The sequence below is a fragment of the Melanotaenia boesemani genome, chromosome 14, assembly GCF_017639745.1.
Source record: "Melanotaenia boesemani isolate fMelBoe1 chromosome 14, fMelBoe1.pri, whole genome shotgun sequence".
Taxonomy (NCBI): Eukaryota; Metazoa; Chordata; class Actinopteri; order Atheriniformes; family Melanotaeniidae; genus Melanotaenia; species Melanotaenia boesemani.
In genome coordinates, this window is record NC_055695.1 from 2,975,957 (window position 1) to 2,999,179 (window position 23,223).

General features: G+C 42.0%; 2 protein-coding genes across 3 annotated transcripts in view; one reads left to right on the forward strand and one right to left on the reverse strand.

The window, feature by feature from the left end:
* Positions 1-15,938, forward strand: slc30a7 (solute carrier family 30 member 7). Of its 2 annotated transcripts, XM_042006773.1 has the most exons (11): positions 1-154; positions 432-533; positions 5,380-5,493; positions 5,586-5,673; positions 6,918-7,047; positions 7,132-7,302; positions 7,382-7,432; positions 9,452-9,587; positions 12,926-13,016; positions 15,099-15,248; positions 15,321-15,938. In XM_042006773.1, exons 1-11 carry the CDS (start codon positions 75-77, stop codon positions 15,366-15,368), a joined length of 1,161 nt encoding a protein of 386 aa, XP_041862707.1. In that variant the 5' UTR covers positions 1-74; the 3' UTR covers positions 15,369-15,938. The 2 variants fall into 2 exon arrangements, with proteins under 2 accessions (XP_041862707.1, XP_041862706.1); XM_042006772.1 differs by having other exon boundaries at positions 15,099-15,938.
* The window catches only part of dph5 (diphthamide biosynthesis 5), a 13,997-nt gene continuing 4,898 nt past the window's right edge, over positions 14,125-23,223 (reverse strand). Inside the window, exons 2-7 of the mRNA XM_042006774.1 lie at positions 23,009-23,133; positions 20,304-20,412; positions 18,626-18,746; positions 17,629-17,668; positions 17,446-17,549; positions 14,125-16,190 (exon numbers count right to left, since the gene is read on the reverse strand). Coding sequence (XP_041862708.1) covers positions 15,958-16,190; positions 17,446-17,549; positions 17,629-17,668; positions 18,626-18,746; positions 20,304-20,412; positions 23,009-23,133 — 732 coding nt within the window. The 3' untranslated portion in view covers positions 14,125-15,957. The remainder of the gene's footprint in view (positions 16,191-17,445; positions 17,550-17,628; positions 17,669-18,625; positions 18,747-20,303; positions 20,413-23,008; positions 23,134-23,223) is intronic.

A 23,223-nucleotide genomic window follows, 5' to 3' on the forward strand; every position in this document is an offset into this window, starting at 1 on the left:
GTTGACAGTTAGCATCATACTGTTGAACTACATAGTGAGTGTGTGAATGTGTGTGTGTGTGTCCAGGTGTTAAAATGTTGCCTTTATCAATTAAAGACGATGAGTACAAACCGACCAAGTTCAACCTGCTGGTCAAACTGTCCGGATGGTTCCGGTAAGCTAACAGTTGCTAACTAAGAACCGGCTGAATTGATGATAAGCTGCTAGCATGATGCTAGCCGGCTAGCCTGAACAGTTGTGCTACTCTTTGAGAGCTTCATTGGCATCAAACTGTGTTTTATCAGCTTGTCATGCATTATTGTTTGTTTCTGTCAAAACAATATGTGTCTCTGTGTGTGAACGTGGTCCCGAAGGCTCAATAAGCCGCGTTATTTTTTTATTTTTGAGGTTTGGGGTGGCAGGTTTTCAGTGTTGTGTATTTGGTGTTTCAGGTCCATCCTCGCTGATAAAACCTCCAGGAATCTGTTCTTCTTCCTCTGTCTAAACCTATCTTTCGCTTTCGTGGAGTTGATGTACGGTATCTGGAGTAACAGGTAGGCTAACAGTGTTAGCAGCAGTCTGCATGTGTGTGTGTGTGTGTGTGAGCTCAGCTGAGGATGTGCCACGTATGTGTTAGCATTAGCATGGAGCAGCTGTGTGTGTTTGAGTAAGCTCCGGCTAAAATCAATACACTGAACTAAAAATGTGGCATTTACTGTGAATACAAGACAACCAAAACAAATACAAATTTACATTAAACAGACACTATATTTTACTTTAAAAAGAAAATATAACATGTAAACTTTCAGTAAATAAGAAATCACTAGGGAGGAAGTAATGGTTATTAGAAATATAGAGATTTTTGGGGGGTGAGCTACATAAATAATGAAATTATATTATAATTAAATTATAATAAGTACAAAGTTTTAAAAATGATTAAAATAAATCCTAAAGTCTGTTTCCTTTTGCGTGGAAATCACCTCTTAAACCAGCTCTTCCTGAATTAAACTCGCATACATGTGTAGCTAATGATGACGTCACACCATTGCATTATGGGAAATTGAGTTTAAGTTTTTGTTGATAAAACATGAAGATTATGCCTCCATTAAAGCAGTTCTTGTACGCAGAAGGTCCTCATATTTACCTTATTGAACATGTTTTAATGGGACCAGCTAGAAACATCAGGCATTGGCCCGTTTTCACTCATCAGAACAAAACACCGAACATATGCAATCACAAAGATAACATGTTCATAGCAAAGTACAAGTTAGAAAATGTGATAATAAAATGAAAACATTGCTGAGTGTTTGCGAAGATTCTCAAAACCACTGAAAAGTTTTGCTCACATCCCAACAACAACATCTAAACACACAAAATTAAGCTCAAAATGAACATAATCACAGCTGCTCAGAGTTGTAATTTATTTGTTTAATATATTTCTTTTTTGGTTATTTTTGTGAGAGTACAGAAATAGAGATACAATATTAAACAGTTTATAACTAAATAAAACACTGTTCCTCCAGCAGAGCAGCTCTGACATCTGGATGTGCATGTAATGTATGTCCAACCTGTTTGTTTAACACAGGGTTGCATTTTTGTTAGCTTGACTTGAATTTCATAACAAAATGCATGTTAAGAGACATGTGAATCTTAGAGGGACTTCCAGAGTTTTAAGGTGGTTTGTTTGTGGAGAAGGCGTCTTCAGGTGGAATTAACATGTTTTCCCTCACAGCATAAGACTGTTTAATCAGCTTAAACATGTACAAAAAAAGTCATTTTTAGTTTCTTCTGTCCTTCTTACGGATGTCAACCGCTGCATGTCTGGTATGCTAATATAAATTCTTGCACATGCACTGTGGATATTTCCATCACTTTCACAGATGGGTCTGAATGAACTGTGTGAAAAACATTGATGGAAAGTAAATAATGCCATGACTTTAACGGGTTGCTGAAGGTATTAGCTAACGTACGTTGTGTGAAAAAGGTTTACTGACAACTAAAGAGGATCACTGTGATAGTCAGTAAATACACCATCTACAACAAGTTGGTAACCTGCTGCACAAAGCACATGTTCTCTACTTGAACCATGCAGTGTAAAAATGTGGAAAAGAACATGTTCCATATAGAAGTGGGAACTTCAGTCGGCACCAACAACAAAAGCTAATTTACTACAGGCCCTGAACGCCTCAGGTCAAGACCACACAAGGTCCCCGTCAGTCTGTGGTCTACATGTGATTCTTCATGTGATTCCGAATCCCAAAGAATATTCCCAGCCTCTCTGGTACTCTTCCCCACTGCTGCATTTACCCAGTTCTTCAAAAGTCCAGATTCTTTGTGTTGTAAAAGAAATCCTGTTTAATCCAGAGCTACAGAAAATGGACCTTTTCATGCAGTTGGTATTTGGATTGTTACCCATTAAGGGGTGAAAATGTATTTATTTAGTATTGCAGGGAAGTATTAGACATAAAATGAGTCATTTTAATTAAATTTATACAGCTTCAATTCACAAGGAACAGATTCAGTCTGTTCATTGTCATCCAGTTAAAACATTCCTATAATATAATCCATATTAGTTCACTTTATAAAACTGTGTTAAACCAGTTAGTAAAAATAATGACCTCGCTACGGTAACCAGCTGATTGCATCAGATCTTCTCTTTGATTCAATCAGCTCAGCTAAAGGGATGGATCAGGGTCACCAAGCCGGACCGAAGATTTATCAGAAAGAAAAGATTGAAGATGATCTGAAAGTAGGAAAAAAAAGCAGGAACAGATCTCAGTGATCTTATGTGCTTCTTCAAAGGTAAAAGAACCTTTCAGAATCAGTATTTAGATGATGCCTGATTGATTGGCCGTATAATCTGGATGGGACTGGACTTGCTTTGGAGAGGGAGATGGGACTGAGTTAGAGCTGTGGAGGATTTTTAAACGAATCTATTGATCATCAGGGGTTAAAGGATCTAATCACACTGACCTTTAGGTCAGGTTTGAAAGGTGAATCCATCAGAAAAAAGGTCTTCTAGGGGTCTTCTAGTGTTTCTCAAACGGGGGTACATATGGTACATATACCCCTTGGAGTACTTTGAGACACTCCAGGGGGTACATGAGGAAATAACACAATTATAACCCAAAATGTCACCATGGTAACCATGTAACATGATTACATGGTTAATATGACAACAGAGAAGCCCTCAAGGCCTCTATGAGAAGATATATCATTGCATTTGAAAGCTGTGAAATAAACAAATAAAAAAAGGCAGAAAAACCTGGAAAATGAAATTAAACGGATGGAAGAAACTTGTATAAACTTCCTCTTGCAGTCTGACTATAATAAGATCCTGAAACTAAAAGATGAATACAGCTCTCTCCTTCATGACGAAGCATCCAAACTCCGACTAAAAAATAAACAAAAACACTTCTGGATATCAGATAAGCCACAAAACTCCTTTAATAAAGCTTAAAGTAGAGCAAACAGAAGCTGCTGTGTATAAAATCAGCTGGAAGTTTGTTCAGATTTACGCAATATTAGTAATGTCTTTAAAGATGTTTATTCATTATTATATAAATCCACCAGGTGCATCAGCTAGTGATTTTTTTCTCCGTTATCCCACCACAACTGATAAAAAACAGCAACAAGCTCTTTTAGATAAAACTATTTCCATTGAAGAACGTGTAAAAGCACCAAGATCCTTTCCTGAAAATAAAAGTCTGGGTCTGATGGATTCAAAGTTCTATCAAGCTTTTAGAGAAACTTTGACTCCTTTATTACTTAAAATGTTAAATGATTCTTTTTTAAATAATAAACCTCTGAACTCTCTGCATGAAGCTCATTATGTGTAATACAGAAAAAGGAAAAACCCACCGGAGCCGGCCACACAGGCCTATCTTATTGCTCAGTTTAGAGCATAAAATTCTAACTAAAGTACCTGTTACATGATTAAATGAGTACATAGCAGAACTCATTCTTGCGGACCAGCTGGTTTCACCCCAGGCAGGCCTTCGGCTGCCATGTACAGAGACTAATCAGTCTCTTATATTCAGACTGCACAGACAATAAAAAGCAGCCGTCTGGACACTAGATGCTCACAAAGCCTCTGATCCAGTAGAGCCAGCTTATTTATCTTATGTTCTTAGACTGTTTGGTTTTGGGGAAATTTTTATAAAATGGATTAAAATGATTTATGAAGCACCGGAATCACAAGTTATAACCAATAATATGGCATCAAGCAGCTTTAAACTGCATCGCGGGGAAGACAGGGAGATTGCCCCTCCCCTTTAGTTTAACTTTAAAACCACTTGCTGCTGGTTTCAGAATGCTCCCTAATGTCGAAGGATTTCCAGTAGGCGCATCCAAAAGTCTTATTTCACTTTATGCTGATGATGCATTTGTTACACTCCAGAAATAGGAAAACCACAGCTCTTAAATATGTGGACTCATTTGGCCAAATATCTGCTCATAAGATAAACTGGTCCAACAGCAGCTTATGTTCATAGGAGAAAATAGAAAAATCAGCTGAAGCCTGTTGAAGATGTCGACAATTACTTATTATACCTCTGGTTAAAAATATAAAAGAATATTTTAAAACTGATTTTTAATAAACTGAAGAGGTTCGCTGCTTCTGGAAGACCGACAAGTCCGTAGGCCGGGTCAATGAGATTAAAATGAAACACAATGTATTAGAAATTAAAATAAATGTAAGCTTTGGAAACTTAAACTGCAATCCAGGTCACTTCTAAACCAAGACGTTGGACACATTCTGGTACATCCTAAATACCACCACCCGTCAATCACCTCTCACGTCTAAAAACGTGAAAGAATGAATTCATTGCTTGAAGCAAAGCAGTGATGTTGGTAAAAACACAAACCAAAAGTTGTCAGGATTGAGGCAAATATGTTGGGATTCACATGAACTGCGGGGCATTCTGCAGCAGCAGGAAGTGCATCTCCAGCAGCATCTTACAACAAAGCGCACCTGTCACGCAGGTAACCCCCCCGAGTTCTTTTATTCCAGGGAGGAAACTGGATGAGCTGAAAGGATCTCCAGCAGCTTGATGTGACGTCCTGCACAAGCCTGTTAATGACGTATTAGGTTTTTAGTCAGGTGTGTTGCAGCAGGGAAACATCTAAAACCTGCAGGACTGTGGTGCTTCAGGACCAGGGCTGCAGACCCCTGGTTTAGAGTTTACCTGTCTGAAAAACTCCTCCACAGGGATGAGAAACGTTGTTCTAGGATATCATCCCATCTCATTTCATCCTTGATCGCCGTCCTGCTGTTCATCGCTCGCTTTTATATTTTCAGTAGAATCTTACAGCCTGTTTTTGTCCTTCAGTCTGAGTAAATCTGTGATTCTTGAACCTTCCGGCTGAGGTTTTCCTGTGTGTGTGTGTGTGTGTGTCCAGTTTAGGTCTGATCTCAGACTCCTTCCACATGTTCTTTGACTGCACCGCCCTGCTGGCAGGTCTCGCAGCCTCCGTCATCTCCAGGTGGAGATCCAACGACAGCTTCTCCTACGGGTGAGACCCTCGCCGCCACGCTGACCTCCGTTAGTCCGTCTGATCGGCAGAGTGTGTGTTTGATCAGTGTGTGTGTCCTCGCTGTGTCTCAGGTATGTCAGAGCAGAGGTTCTGGCGGGCTTCGTCAACGGACTCTTCCTCATCTTCACGGCTTTCTTCATCTTCTCAGAAGGAGTCGAGGTAACGCAGACGGACTCACACACACACACACACACACACTGTGTTTCTGTCGCTGAATGGAAAACAGAATTCTGGATAAACAACACTCTGAGTGGCTCAAAGTCGTTCTTTTTCTTTTCTTCGTCTTTTCTGTCCTCATGTTTTTTTCCCCTTTTCGTTTTCTTCTGTCTTCATTTTCATTATCGTCTGTCTTGTTCTTCGTCATCTTCTTTTATCATCTTCGTCTTCATGATTTTAATTTTTGTCTGTCATCTTTTTGTCGTTATCGTCCCTTCGTCTTCTTCGTCTTCATCTTTGTTATTTTTGTCTTCTTTCTTGCCGTCTTCTTCGTCCCAGTCTTCGTGCTTTTCTTAGTCTCCTTCTTTGTCGTCTTCTTCTTTGCCTTCCCCACCTTCGTCTTCCTCCTCTTCCTCTGAAAGTGTTGTTTTGCCACCTGAATGAGTTCAGCACCGTTTGAATCTGTTCCACATGATCTTGTTCCTGCAGTTACTGAGTAAAAATCTAATAAACCTTTTTATAAAGTTTTCTAAAATATGTGAAGAATAAAATTTAGACGGTCTTAAAACACAAAGAAATTCTATTAATCAGAACGATAGTAAATATTCATCTGCAGACAAGTCTTGTTGCATCCACCGTGTTTATTTGCTCATTTAGATTCAGAAACATCTAGAAACTGAAATGTGTTCCTGCACAGAATAACAGTCGAGACAGAGGAAAAACCTAAATAAAACACAAGAGCAGTATTTCACCACATCATACAGTCACCCTTCTCTATGTTACATGTCCAACATGGTGGAGGGCAGTTAGTGTGTGTTTTTGAGAGAGGGTGTGAGGTACACCATTTTTACCTGACTGGGTTTAGACTGACTGATTTGTGGTGCAGACCTTTCCAGTTCAGTCAGTTAAAGGGTAGCTAAAGATCCTCCAAGCCTGTTTAAGATGATCCTGAACTTTCAGCTACCAAACTGAACCAGATTCTTTGTTATTTGTCATGTGGCTATGAGGCGTTTGATTTATAGATAGGGTTACAGATTTAAAACGCTTCTTATCGAGTTCTTATGGATCCACGTCTACCTGACGCAGTTCACGTCCAGGGTGTGATGAGGTCTGAAGAATCCTCTTGGTGTTTTGACATAGAGCTTTGCAGGTCTCTGTCCTCTGTGTTCTGTCCATAAGGAAAGCAAAAACAAGCCAGATGGAGAATCTGGTGTTAAACAGATGTGATGTAACTTCCTGTTTGTCAGAGAGCTCTGGAGCCTCCCGACGTTCACCATGAGCGGCTGCTTCCCGTCTCCGTAGCCGGTCTGCTGGTCAACCTGGTCGGGATCTTTGTGTTCCAGCACGGAGGACACGGACACTCACATGGAGAGGAAGGTAATCCCCGACCAACATCCAGAGCGTCCCTCTTTACCTCATCGTATGTCTCTCCAGTCTCACCCTGTCCCTGTCTGTCCTCAGGTCACGGTCACAGTCACTCTCTGTTTAACGGAAGCCTGAATCACGGACACAGTCACGGGGGACACGAACACGGACATGGAGGACACGGACACAGTCATGGACACGAACACGGACACAGTCACGGTGGACATGGACACAGTCACGGAGGACATGCGGAACCACACTGCCACGGTGAGACCAGCATCCGTCCTGCCAGCAGAGTGGACGGATGGTGGACGCCACGCTGAGTCTGTCCTGTTGTTTCTTTCAGACGAGCTGCTGCACACGCCGGGAAAAGGCGCCAGCAAACAGATCCTGCAAGGTGAGACACACCCCGTCCTCACGTCCTCACCCCCACGTCCTTCTAAACCAACGGGGGGAAGCAGGAGAACGTAAAGCTGATAACGTCTTCGTAAACTCACCCAAACTCTGTTAAAGAAATATTTTAATTCCACCAAATATTAAAGATGTTTAACATTATAAAGATGTATAAATATTATTAAAATTTGATTAATCTTTTAGAAAAATATAAGATTATATTGTCACTGTGTACAGATATACAATGAATTAGCTTTTACCCCTCAGTAGAAATAAAAAATTATTAAACACAAAACACACATGCATGCATAGTAAAACTTATATTAAGTAAAACAAAATTTTACATATTTTTTATATTATATTATATTTAACCGTACACACACACGTCTGTATTCGTCATTCTTTAATGTCTTTATTTCTACACCGTTTCTACACTTAAAGAAACCTCTGGTCTTAAAATGTTGAATTTATTCTCTACATTTAACCTTTTATCTTTAAACTCTGTGCTAAATTTGTTTTGTAGATTTGAACTTAGTTTATTTTCAGCGTGAGTTTGCTGCAGGCCGGTTCACATGTTTTCTAACGAACGAGACGAATGTTCAGACATCAAACATGAACTCCTGAAACCGGAGCTCCAAACTAAATCTGTGGTCACTGTCTGAGCCACCAGGGGGCGGTCCCGCTCCATCACATGCTTTATCCACCCATCCATTATCTGATCGTGTTGTTTCTACTCTGAAGGAACGTGAAGTTCTTGGTTTTCATTAGATAAACAGATAATTACCAGATAAATTTTTCAGCTATCTGCAGACTTCCTCCTGGAAACTTTTAATTTAACAACAAACTTCTTTCCTAGAAAATCACAACATAAAAAGACATCTGCCTTTTATATTACAAATTGACATGAAAAATGAGTATTTTATATATTTTTCTATTCTTATTATTTCTCCTTTCATTCTGATTTTATACGGTTTAGTGTTCAGGTCACCATCATCAGAAACATGCCAACAAACTTATGGAAAGGGATGGATAAGGGTCACATATAAGGGATGAGAGCTGGTTCCACAGAGAGGTTCTGCCTCCCATTCTACTTCAGAACCTCTGGAACCAGCAGTAAACCAGCAGTCTGAGTCAAGCTCTGATGGAAAATATATCAGTAACAGATAAAACGGTCTTAGTTTCACCATCAGGTAATTTCACTGTTTCTGAAGCGTCGGGTGGTGAAGGAAGTTTGTGATGTTACCCCATCATGTCTCTGCATGCTGCCTGTCATCTGATCTACAGACCAAAACCCCAAAAAAGTCTTTTTTTCTTTTCAACAACAACAAAAAAAAGAAATTTTATAATAATGATGGTAGGAATAATAATAAAAAACACATTAAAATTTAGAAGAAAGTCATTTTAAAAAGAATCCCAAACAAGAAATGATAAAATATTTCTGAACGATTTTATTAATAACTTTGTAGTATTTTATTTCTAAATTAAATTCTAACCTGAGTAACCGTCTTCTGCTGCAGCTTTACTCACGTAAAGGGTGGGAGTAAAAACTGAACCAAATGAACTTGTTGGAGTTGTTTTCCTCTTTTCAGCTTCTAGTTTACGAGTCACCGGCCTGAACTACCTAAACCTGCAGAGGCTGGGACTTTACTAGTTTAGCTTGTAATTTTTACTGCAGATAGATGTGTTACGTATGTTTAAATTCTTAACTCCACCTTGTCTTTCTGAAACAAATTCTGTATTTTCTTTGGAGGTAAATTATTCTTTTCTCTGAATCTTATTTGTGCTGTTTTAAACTGAATCAACTCGTGTTTCTAAGACGAGTTCCTCGGTCTGGTCTCTGTACCCTGTTTTATTTATCAATCTAAAGGCCTGTTTTTTGTATTTTATGCAGTGAGGTTTATGCAGCCGTGTGCAGCTTGAAAATGAATCTGTGATGATTTTTGGTCTCAGACTGCTGCTTCGTGCTCTGTGTGACGGACGCTGTGTGAATAAAGTTTGATGACAGGTAATGTTTGTGTTCCAGGAGTGCTCCTGCACATCATCGCCGACACCCTGGGCAGCATCGGCGTGATTATCTCTGCTCTGCTGATGCAGAAATACGACCTGATGATTGCAGATCCCATCTGCTCCATGCTGATCTCCATCCTCATCGGAGTCAGGTCAGACCTGATCACCACTTCCTGTAAACTTACTGAGCAGAGAGCTGATGGTTTACAGCAGGAGGCACCTCCTTGCATGAAGCCTCTGTCGCGTGCATGCTTCCCCTCCATCCTGTTGACTGACAGCTGTAACTACAGCCTACAACAGACCACATGTTTGGGCGGGGCTTCAACATGCCACCTCGTGGCCAGCTGGTAGAGACGTGTGTGGAAGGGGGCGGGGCCAACAACTGCTTTGTTGTGGGCATCCTTCACCTCAGCTTTGACCAATGAGCTCGCCTGAGTAATGACAGACTGCAGCTCTGTGTGTTGGTGTGTGCGTTCTGCAGGAGCAACGTTAAAACAGGAAGGTTAACAATGGACTGAGGTCACTTCCTGTTTGTGTTCTGACAGAAAACTGGAAAACAGCTGCTTTAGTTTGTTTTCCAACCTTCCATCAGAGTTCAGACTGATGTCCGTCCTTCAGATGGTCTGCAAACATCCTCGGTGATCAGAGGCTCTTAAGGAACCCTCCATCCATCGTCTGTTCCTGGTTATTCCAGTGCAGGATTCCAGGAGGCTGGAGCCTATCCCAGCAGCTCCTAGGCGAGAGGCAGGGCACACCCTGGACAGGTCTCCAGTCATCACGGGACCTCTTCAGGAACCAGTAAAACCGATCCACCTCAGGATCATCATAAAACCTCTCAATAACCTCCTCGGTGCCCAGTAAAAACCTCACATCCTCATTTACAACCTGTGCATGCTAAAGAAAAACGACCATGAAAAAACCTCTTTTAGAGGCTCCACCACTTCCTCAGTGATCTAAACAGCCCAAACATCCTCCTCAATCACAGATTTAAGTAAAAAACATTCTCAATGAACATAAATTCCCCACAAACCTTCAACAACCTCTTCAGTGGAAACTAAAACCCCAGAATTTGCCTAAATAAACCTTTAAAACTGACCAAATGAATCATCAGTGAGCCGACAACCACCAAAATCAGGTATCAGCGGTAATCTGATTACTGTACATGCACTTCTGAAATACGATATTCAGTAAATCCTTGTCTACATTTTCCCCTTATTGGATTAATTTCATAGATTGTTCGTACGTAGTGACGTAGTTTAAAACACCTGGTGAAAAACTTCAAAAACCAGATCTACGGGTCTACATGCATCAGTGATGGGGAGAAATCTAGGTGTGTTAATCTAATGTCTCATAATCAAATAACTGCCATTATCTGATGAAGCATAATCAGATTATGTCGTCTACATGACCACTTGAAGTGTCTGACTGCAGAAACTAGATAATCAGATTTTTTACGTTCATGTAAACAAGCTCATTTTCCCCTGACAGTTTCCTAAAAGAACACCATATATTATATATATATATATATATATATATATATATATATATATATATATATATATATATATAATTACCACAAAACCTCCCAAAATTACCATAAAGATAGTTCCAAAAGAATGACTTCAATGGCCTTTACTATTGACCAAGAATAATGGAACCAATACATCAAAATGAACCAATAAACCCTGTTAGATGGTGACTTGGACCTCTTTAAGTACATCTATGTCGTCTTTAGCCTACGCTACACAGAAAATCTAATGACCTCCAGAACTTCGTCTTTAGAGGTTGTTTGAGCCCATAGAACCAGTTCAGTTTTTTAACCTGGTTTAGTTAAAAGGCGGCCAGTAAAACCAAAAATACCCCAAAAATTTCTTGCTTTTCTTTCTTGCCTCCATATAAAGATCTTTGGAACCTCCTTTTTAATGATAATAAGAGCATATTTAATGACCAAGAGGACCTCTTGCAGGACCTACAAGACCCTTTTATTTTACCACAGAATAACCCAAAGGACCCCTAACCCTGCCCCCAGTGAGCTGTAGAAACATCCTAAAGGACATTTAACATCCATGAAGCTCATAAACACCAGAACCTTCTGAAGAGTCCTGATTGCCAACAAGAACAGCTCCAGAACCTTCTCGGTGAACTCTTAAAACTTCCAGGAAAAGCTTAGGACCCCTAAGACTAATTAGATGTTTCTGTCAACTTAAAGCTCATCTGCAAACAGGATTATTATGCTGGCTCATTAAAAACATGCACATGCATCTGGGAGTGTTAATAGGTTAAGAACTTGCAGGTTTTAAATTTTAAAGCGTCTGTAAACACAAGGTCGGCATTATCTGATTAGCTAACTTCAGACTGGACTTTCAGTGCAGACCGATGGATTATCACTCAGGTTTCTGCTCTGCTGGCTGACTCCACTAAAGAATGACCTGAAGCTAGCATCTGCCTGGAAGAAAGCGAAGAAATCAATCCAAATCCTGATGGGAGCTTTGGAAAATGGTTTCCACTAATGTAAAGAATGTGCAATTAGTTGTTAATGGGCTTTAACATGCCAAACCACCGGCATGGACTTGGAAATGCTGCTGGAGCCTGGTCTCGGCTCGATGGTCCTCTGGATTATAATGTAGCGGTCAGATTTCTCAGAAGCCCCCATGATAAATATCGTTGACGTCTTCTGATGTAGTTTGATAGGCTGGAAGTGAACGTAGCTGCATATTTTAAGGCTCAGCGCAGCGGAGTTGTGGTCAGCTGAGAGGCCTTCACACAACCACAGGGATTGGGTTTCTGCAGCTGGAAAGTCAAAGTCACCGCGGAGCTCAGCTCCAGTTAAATACCTACAGATTCTGCTTCAGAGTAAAACTCGGGCCACGCTGCAGTTAAAAATCTGCATTTTCTCCACATGAATCTGTGTTTGAAGGTCAGCCACAGACCCAACTTATTTAGATTCTTGAAGTAAATATTTCAGGCCAAACGAAGAGTTCTGCTTTCATAAACCATGGCTGAAAGATTCTTTGTGAACTTAAAGCTGCTGTTTTGTGCATCAGGAAGCATTTCCAGGTTGTATTGAAAAGTTGCAGTAGTTATGTTTTATTGGGATTTGCATCCACAAACTGCAACCGACCCAAGACATGAGTAGGCTGAACGTAGCCAAAAGAAGCATGAAACCAGAAAATCTCCAGCAGCATCTGACCTGGAAGTTCACCTGAGTTTTAGAATTCCGGTTAAAGCCTCCACCAGGTTGGCCATGAATTCAGTCATGGATCATTTAACATGCTCAAAACATGTTCTCTAAAAATGTTTTAAAATTTAAAAGTATTTTAAAATTGTGATAAATCCGTCTCTGATGATCCAGTGTTTATCTCCATTAGCAACCCAAAAAGCTCTGCTTTGGCTTGGGCGTACATTGCTGTAAAAACTTTGAGAACTGCTGTTTTCTACTGACATCTGTGGTATTATTGGGATGTTCTCATGTTTACTATCTGCTCCTCAGTGTGGTGCCACTACTGAAGGAGTCTATCGGGATCCTGATGCAGAGAACTCCACCATCTCTGGACCAAACCCTGCCAGAGTGCTACCAAAGGGTGAGTTTTAACCACACCCACGAAATAGACTCCACCCACTCAGGTAATGAGAAGAACTCATAGATGCCCTTCTTTGACTGAAGTACTGGACCTGGACTGGTGTCCCGCAAGTCACCTACAATCTAGTCCTCCAAGCTGGACATCTCACGAGATCAAACATGATCTAATAACGTAGAAGAAGAACCAAAGCAACAACCAGCAAAATACGAAGAAGAACAAAAGCAACAACCAGCAAAATACGAAGAAGAACCAAAGCAACAACCGGAAAACACCCAGCTTGGAAGAGGACATACAGGCTGAGGGAATGATGGTGGTCTTGGGACTATTGTTAACAGAAAAAGTCAGAACTAAAAAAAAATAACAGACTGGATTTTATTTACTTCCTTGTTCCCCAGCCAGCTTGCTCTCTGATTGGCTACATTCCAGCCAACATCACCATCCACACTGTCAAAATTCATGAGTCGACGGCTTTTCTCACACATATGAAGATATCTGGTTGTAAATATTGAACGTGTACATGAACAACATTTCCGATTCTCGGCTACGACCTGTTTCGGGGCGGATTATTGGGACAAATCTGCTTGTAACACACCTCAGACCAAATGATAATTGTCATATAAGACTCATGATAACCTGTACGTGGTCGGGAAGAGGCAAAATCGGGACAAAAACGGACCGAAAATCCTTGTGTGTACTAGACTTAAGCTTCAACAGCATAGTGAAGACAGATCATGTCCACAGATGAGCGTTTCCCTCCTTTTTCTTATAAACCAGCTTAATATCTACAGTGTAGTTCATGGATGGACAGATTGGATCCTTCATAGCCAGCATCCTGCAGGTTTTACATGTTTCCCTGTTTCAACACACCTGATTCAGATTGATGCGTCATCGTGCAGCTTGAGAAGCTGTTGGATCCATTTAACTTGAATCAGCTGTTGAAGGAAACGTCTAAACCCTGCAGGACAGTGGTCCTGGAGGACCAGGGGTGCTTCTCCCTGATCTAGTTTGTAAATGCTGTTCCGAGCAGTAGTTATTTGTAGAAATACCCCTCCAGTGCTGAAACTGGGGTCTCGAAATGTTTATCAATATTGATAAAGGACGATACTGATGAGATTTATACACATTTATTGGAGCAGGACCTGAAAACACTTTACCGAGGTTGTAAATGCTGTATTACATGCTAGAGGAAGTCAGTTAGTACAATACAAACATAACCGTGTGCCCAGTTTACAACAGATGTACCTTCAAGATTCCAGCCAAACATTTCATTGAGCTCCTCTTTGCTTCACAAACGAGACTAAAAACAAAAGTGAGAGGCATCCTCAGTCCATGTTCCACCTCGGCTGCTCGAGAACTTTCTTCTTGTTCTGGAGGCCACGAGAGCAAATTGACATCATTTTGTTCTCTTGAATGTGGTTGGGAACAGCTTGTGACTTCTTCTCGTGGGATTCCGAGAAGTATTGTGTGATTGGTCAGATATTTGAGGTGGGCGTTGTTAACGTGGAAGAGAATGAAGCGGAAAGCTGTGTCCGCTGATGCAAGGTTGAAAGGATAGTTTTAATGGAGAGTTGATCGAGGTGGTGAGAAAGTACAAAAATGTAAACAACACGTGGCGTTTTAAGACATGGACACCACAGCATGGACAAACCCGCCTTTCTTGTTAAGGCCTTGAGAACAAGAACAAAGTATGTAACGAGCCTAAGGGCTGGGATATACTTGCTGTTAGCGATGCATACGTATCACGGCTGCCCCAGAAATACAATGTGATCGGTAGATTGACCTTGCCACTATTTCAGAATACCGCCCCTAGTGGTGACCTCCAGTATTGAGCGTTTTGGCTGCATCGTGCTTCCATTGTTAGTTTTCACACAGACGTAGCGGAACGTTGACATGTACGCTTGCTTTACAGCAAGTATATCCCAGCCCTAAGTTAAAGCTTTAACATTTTGGTTGGCTCCCACACTCTCACTCTCAGCCACTGACTCAGTAAAGTTGGTGTTTCTGGAGCACCAGTTTTCATGGCTGTCAAACATGTAATCTCTGCACCGTGGATAAGTCTAATTCCTGGTTTGTGATGTTCAGGTGCAGCAGCTGCAGGGGGTGTACAACCTGCAGGAGCCTCACTTCTGGACTCTTTGTACTGACGTTTACATCGGGACGTTGAAGCTACTGGTTGCCCCCGACGCCGACACTCGCTGGATCCTCAGCCAGACGCACAACATCTTCACACAGGTACCCGAACGCACCATCACTGACGGTCTGAATGCGGTCCAGAAGTTTTCAGCTGTTGTCTCCCCCTTCCAGGTTGGAGTACGACAGCTGTACGTTCAGATCGACACGGCCGCCATGTAGAAGCCCCACCTCCAAACCCTGGGACCAATCACATTTAGTCTGCTGCTGAAGGTGACCTCTGACCCCACCCCCAACAGTCACTGCAGGACAGATTCAGAGGGAAGGGGGGTCACAAAGAACTCACGAACTCAAACAGCCCTGCCCTTTTTTTTTGTAAGTGTACCTATCTGGGCTGCTGGGCATTTCCCCCCTCCCCCTGCACTTTGTTGATTGGAGCAAAGCATTCTGGGTAAGTGCCTTTGTCAGTATCAGAGACAATCTGAGCCCCTCCCACCATCGCTGACATCACTGCTGGGACTCCTCAGTTTATGTGATGCCACTTTTTACTGTGCCAAACCATGCAACCAAACAATGGGACCTGTTGGTGGGTTTGTTTGTTTTTTTTTGTTTTTTTTAAAGCTGTAATAAATAATTCGGTCTCTGAGCGAAGTTTTTGATCCGTGTTGTGAAGGAGCTGCAGGAGGATCAGAGTCATACTGGCTGATTTTTTCTGTTTTAATATCAGAACTGTTCCTTGAATCCAACGTGTTAAACTCGACATGAAAACATTAAAGTTGGACCTGAGTTGAACTGGATCGATATGTTGTCGTTAGGAGGTGTACGTTGAGCTGTCAATCATGCATAGGTGCTGCAGTGCGTTTGGTTCTGCGTTCACTCGCAGCATGTCCACCTCCAGCGGGTGGAGCTGGCCGGTGACAACTAGTGAATGGAGCGGCCCGCCCAGGTCACATGACGCCAGCTGCTGTAACGTCCCCGTCCGGATGACCTGATCGTCGGAGCCGAGTCTGGCCACGCCGACGCACACTGTGTCCTCTGTGATGCCTGGAGGAGGACGAGGGACAGAGACATCAGAAACATGAGCTTCAAGTCTGTTGGTGTGTTAGCATGCTAATAGGTCTGTAGAGCCAAAACCAGTCACTGCAGAGTTTACCACCTCGTGGCAGTGGTGGGGAACCCTGGTCCTCAACACCTGCTCTTAACACACCTGATTCAAATCAAATGGATCCAACAGCCAATCGAGTTCACATAGTGACTCATTGCTCTGAACCAACCTGTTTTCCTCAGGGACCCCCTTCATACATATACTAAAAAGTTATGGACCCCCTGCCCCACTTTGTGCTAAAACCATGCTTGTTTTTATGCTTTCAAAAGTGAGATTCTCACCATAAACAACGTAATCCTTTCCTTCGATAAAGACCAAGTTCATTAAATCAACATAGAGCCTTACAGTTTTTTTAAAGTAGGGACGATGTGTGGACATTAATCATAATGGCTCTTAATGTTCAAAGCCTGAAGGACCCCATGTACTCTCTAGGAAACCCGGACCCCAGGTTGGGAACCGCTGTGTTAAGAGCATATAAAACTATAAGACCAGGGCCAAGGTTCCCCACCACTATCGTAGCGTGAGAGGGTTGTATGAACCATAGCAGTTCCAGATCTGGTGCTCGGCCGGTGCTAGAACCACTTTAAACATCTCTGCAGTTCATGTCTGCTGACAAACTTTCTTCATTAAATCACCAACATGTCTGACTTCATCCTGTCAACACAATCAGCTGTTTGACAGGGAAGATCTGAAGTTTTTCATGGGAACCACCAACATACGCAACTCTGCTGCTCATCCCACAAATGCATTTTCCTTAGAAATGTGGCTTCATTTAAAAGGAAAATAAAGTTTCCGACGGTAGAACATTAACTTACTTTTTCTGCTAAAATTTTTTTTAAATAAAATTTTCTTCCTGTAAATCTGACTTTTGTTTCTTTTCTGACCCCTCCTTTACACCGGGTGTGTGTGCGCCACGTTACGGCTGCACCCAGGTTTTGTTCCGACCTCCTCGCAGCATCCTCACAGGAGTCTTCGTCGTCTATGATGACCACAGACCCCCAGACCGGTTAAACATATGTTTACTTGGTTCAGCAGCACAAATCTGAACGGGGGCTTTTATGGTGGTATGAATGGTTAAAAATTATGGTAAATTTAAACCATTACATGACATTTTTATAGTAACTTTAATTATTATAAATAAATTAATTACTGAATACCAAGGAAGGTGACTGAGAAGCAGATCATGTGACTCACCAAGCTCCGCCCCCTCCTCTCTCCTCCTGTGGATGATCTGAATCAGCTGATCTGCAGCCTGACTGACTGTCATGAAGCGAGGAGGCTCAAAGATCTTCTTCCCCCTGAAATCAATAATCAATATAACAGTTAATGACTGACAGGAGGACCTGGGCCTGGTACTGGTCTGGGTCTGGTTCTGACCTCATCATGTTCTCGATGCTCTGCTCCTTGACTTTAATATCTGTCAGTGGAAACAAGAAGATAATTTACTCCAGATGAAACTTCCTGATTCATGTCTGATAGAAGATCAATGACAGAATATTCATCTGTAATTACTCTGATAATCAATAAATAACCAAAAAATCACGAACATTTTCAAACCAACAGACAAAAAATACAGTTAATAAAACCTGAAAAACCACAAATAAAAATATCTCCACAACATTCCTGTAAACATATTTTACTAATTAATGTTAGAAAAAGAACAATTAGTTAATTAAATGTGAAATCAGGGGTTTGGAGGCGCTAATGTTAATTAAAAAACTCTGGGGCATAAAATAAAAAATAAAAAATGATTTCTAAATAAATAAAACTAAAATGTCTAATACATTATTGTTCCTGCATCTCTCCAATAAAAACAGTAAAAACAAAGTTAGAAAATATTAGTTATATATTTTCTCTAAAACCGTCTCGTTATTAACGGTGGACTCTGCGGACGTCTCTAAAACCGTCTTGTTATTAACGGTGGACTCTGTGGACGTCTTAAAAACCGTCTCGTTATTAACGGTGGACTCTGCGGACGTCTTGTCTCTGCTGCGTCTCCTCTGCGTCCATCGTCAGTCCAACATGGCGGCTGTTCTCCCAGCAGATGATGGATTAGCGTCTGACTCTTTAATTCTTTTATTTCCTCTAATGAATATTAACAACAGACACCAGCAGGTTATCCAGCTCCCACTGGACTGTTAGTTTAGGGGGGTGGAGGCCTTTAGGGGGCTGTGGGGTGATTGATGGAGGTCTGGGTGGGGGTTAACAGACACCTGGAAACTCCCTGAAGGCAGAGAGTCAGACATGGATCCAGGATGGAAGTGAGGAGAGTTTCAGTTCCTCCATGTGTCACATTCATATGAAGAGATTTAGAGTTTATTACTCTGGTTTTATGTCTTGGTATCGTGTGTGTGTGTGTGTGTGAGTGTCTCACCCAGCAGACAGAGCGTGTGCAGTCCAGCCGTTCTGTTTTTACAGATCTTGTCGTAGAAGCTCTCAGGTCTCCACGTGTCCGTCCAAAACACCACCGACACTGTCTCCCCGAAGTTATACAGCTGACACACAGAAACCACACACACACACGTCCGATCAGCTGTTAGCACACGGCTTCACACGTGTTGATGGAGGAAATTAAAGAGGAAATAAAGACGTGTGTCTTTGGTTTCCTGTTTCATCAGCAGCTGCTTGTGTTGTCCAGTTTAAACCTCAAACCTCCAGCAGCAGGTCTGAGCAGTAACAGTCCCTCTCCGGTCTTCCAGAGCCACTATCCTGCAGGTTCTAGATGTTTCCCTGCTCCATCACACCTGGTTCACATGAAATGGATCCACAGCAGCTTCTGCACAAGCCTGTTAATGATCCATTAATCTGAATTACCTGAACATGTCCAGAGGATCTTAACTCTGATTCCTTCAGGCAGGAAAAAGGCTCCTAACTCAAGAGATGAACCAGAGCTGAGTCGACAACGTAGCAAAGAACTGGTTTAAACTGGACCTTTAGGCTTTGTGTCACAAACACACATCATTCCTTCCCCTTCCCCAAAACCCGGACCTCAACGGGTCTGATGGAGGGGTGGATCCTCCCCAGAACCCGGACCTTCAAGGGTCTGATGGAGGGGTGGATCCTCCCCAGAACCCGGTCCTTAAGGGGTCTGATGGAGGGGTGGATCCTCCCCAGAACCGGACCTTAACGGGTCTGATGGAGGGGTGGATCCTCCCCAGAACCCCGACCCGAACATGACTGAAGCAGTGTGGGATCATCTGGACAGAGACAAAACAAAAGACAGAAACATCTAAAGAGTTTTGGAAAGTCCTTCAAAGATCCTGGAGAACTTCCTGAAGACTGGTGGGACATGTGTCTTAAGGACAGCTGTTAAAATTTGATAAAATCCTGAATAAAAACATAAAGTTTAAGGCACCGCTGGATAAACTCAACATCTGTATCAGTCTGTTGGTCTGAACATGTCAGTCTGGGAAAGATATCAGTTTCCTGAGAAGAGCTTTTTCTATTCCTGAAGACAGCTTTAATAGAAAGTTTCTCCACGAGGTTCAGACTGGGATGAAGAATATGGAGGTTAAGCTCCTTAGTACTGGACTGACTGGTTCTGATTCATTTACTGTCTTTATATTCATGTTTCAATAAATCATTGCAGCTATTTCCTGTTTTCTAACTATTTTTTCTTATTTAAATCTCTTTACTTTAAATGTCACAAGCATGAGGGTTCATGTTCTTTTCTTTAAATAAAGATGAATAGAAACAGAAGTCTGGGGGTCCTGAGTTGAGTGGGCGACCTTCTGACAGCTGAGTGGAGGGAAAACGGGGCTCATTTGCATATCCCGCCTCTCATTAGCATATTAACAACCTCCCGGCGGGCTACGGTGTTAGCATTAAGACTGTGTGAGGACAGCTGGGTCCTGGCCTCAGACCGGCTGCTCTGACAGCTCAGTTATTGATGCCTTCAGTGTTAGAACAGTGATACAGTTTAATGAGCTTCGTCAGGAGCTGCAGCAGATGGGCCTGAACATGCATGAGGAGCGTCGCTGCCCTGCACACCGACTCCCAGGAGGAAACGTCCACTGGTCTGAAAATAACCAACCAAATGAGACGGAACTCACCTGCAGACCACAGCAGCCCACTGCGTTCATGACGGAGGCATTGTGGATGACTTTGTACGGGATCCCAGCATTCACCGCCCTCAGGACCAGGTCACTGTGGGTGGTGGCGCTACAAAACACACAAGTAGACTTTCATTATTATCATTTAAAGAAAAAACAGACAAAAATGAAGCCTTTAACGTCAGTTCAGCACATATAGAGCAAAACAGATTGATTCACTTTTAAACTGTGGAAGACAGACAAGCTTTTTCCAGCTCAACCAGGACAAAAGTCCAGTTTCAGTTACTGCTACTGAAGCTCAGTAAAGAATCTTTTTGTCATTTTTGATCCAGATCAAACAGCAAAGTGTTAGAAATGCATCTAAAACGGTTCATCTTCTGAAAAAACTGGATCTCAATCTGCAATATCTTCTTACAAAACTTTTTAAATTTGTACTTAAGTTGTTCTTAAGATGTTTTTTACTTTAATCCTCCGACAGATTCACAGACTGTATCTTTCCGTTCAGATTGCTGAATACCAATCTCTCCTAGCTAAGAGGATGCCCCAGCTGGTTCTACTTTGCAGGTAAACACCTAAAAGGTCCATGAAAGGTCAGGAAACGTGTGCAGACAGAGGTGAGACAGTAAATTAAAAATGGCAAACAGAATAACAAAAGAATAAATTAAAATAAATAATAATAAAGATAAGGACTGAAACCTAATGAGGAACGTAAAGGGAGCATAAATGGGTTTTAGGAGTACTTCAGGGTGTTTGACGATTTCCGTGTATGCTACAATCTAAGTAAAAACGTCTTAAGTAGAACTTCAGAACAAATTAGTTAAAGGCTTAGTGAATGAGACCTGCTGTTTTTAATGCTTTTAATGGTTTTGTTGAGTGTTTATCTGAACTGCTTTTATACACTATATTTCCCAAAGTATTGGCTCACCTGCCTGGACCCTCGTATGAACTTAACAGACTTTCCATTCTTAATCAAATGAGTTCAGTATGACGGTGGCAGCTCCTCTGGGAAGGCTTTCCACAAGGTTTAGGAGTGTTTATAGGAATTTTTGTCCATTCCTCCAGAAGCACATTTGTGAGGTCAGAGACTGATGTTGGAGGAGAAGGCCTGGCTCTCAGCCTCCGCTCTAATTCATCCAAAGGTGTTCTATCAGGTGGAGGTCAGGAGGTGTAGGCCGATCAAGCTCATCCACACAGAACTCCTCATCCAGGTCTTTATGGACCTGCTCTGTGCACTGGTGCACAGAGGGAACAGGAAAGGGCCATTCCCAAACTGTTCCCACAAAGTTGGGAGCATTATCCAAAATGTCTTGGTATGCTAAAGCATTCAGATTTCCTTTCACTGGAACAGGAGGGGCCAAGCCCAGCTCCTGAAGAACAACCAAACCATGACCCCCCCTACACCAAACTTTACACAATGCAGGCAGATCAGTTCTCATGTCAACCGCCATACCCAGACTCTTTCATCAGATGAGCAGATAGTGAAGCTCGATTCGTCCCTCCAGAGAACGCCACTGATCCAGAGTCCAGTGGCGGCATCCTCTTCACCACCGGATCCGACGCTCTGCATTGCTTCTGGTGATGTACGGCCTGGATGCAGCTGCTCGGCCGTGGAAACCCGATCCACGAAGCTCTCTTCTGTTCTAGAGCTGATCTGAAGGCCGCATGAGGTCTGGAGGTCTGTAGCAACCGACTCTGCACTTTGCACTCAGCATCCGCCGACCCCGCTCATTTACGGGACCTACCACTTCGAGGCTGAGTTGTTCCCGGTCGCTTCCACTTTGTTATGATCCCACTGACAGCTGACTGGAATGTTTAGAGTGAGGAAAAGTCACGACTGGACTTGTTGCTTTACAGATGTTAGTAGAAACAGTCTGCATGTCTCACTGTTTGATTTTTATCACCACGACTTCGGAACGAGGTTTTTGATCAGTGAAGCTCCAGGGATCACGAGGACAGCAAGAAATCGTCTCAGCTTTTTTTTAGTTGTCAAATAATTAAAATTTTTCTACATAAAGCACATAAAAATGTTTTTCATCTTCATGTTTGGTATCTTTTTCAGCACAACTTCACCTCTATGAACTTAAAACATAAAAAAAAAAATCACAGAAATCATCAACTTTTTGTTTGTTTTGGGATAAAATGATAATTTAAAAAATATAATTATTACAGGGCTTTAAAAGTGAAAGACTTAAAGTATTTCTAACTTTTTTAATCCAGCTTTTATTAGAGTTGATATTCTACTTTTAGCCTTTGTTACATTTTTATTCTATTTATCAACTATATTTTATTTTTCATTAATTCTTTATCCTATTTTAATCTTTTTTATTGTATTTATTCTGGTTGACTGAACCAGACACTGGATTGTCCTACAGCCAGTGAACTAACCAGTACAAAGCAGAGCATGAGATCCTGATATGTGTACTCAGATTTGTGTGACAGAAACTGACGTCAGTGTTTGAGCTTCCAGCCTCTCTTCATGTAAACTGGAAACCAGCAGCGTAGGGTCGCTGCAGCCCAGCTGCTCCCCACTGTGTCATTAACTCTGGGAGGAATCTGCTGGTTTTGGGGAGAAATGTACAGAAATGAGAGGCCGAGCGGCTCTGAGACAAGACTCTGTGGCAACATCAGACTCTCCAGCATGCTGACGCAGCAGACCTCAGATCTGTGGGGCTGATACGAAGCTGCTGGTGGATGACGTGACTCACCCGAAAGGGTCGCCCACCACCAGGAAGGCCACGTCGGTTACATCTGCATCCTTCAGGATTTCATCAGCTCCCTGTTCTACCAGATCCCGGTCAGCCAGGATCAGCTCCTTCCCGTAGTACTCCTCCTGAAGACAAAAGATGAGTTAACACAGTGTTTGGGTTAAAGGTAATAAACAGTGATGTCTGGAACAAACTGCTGCAACACAAACATCTTA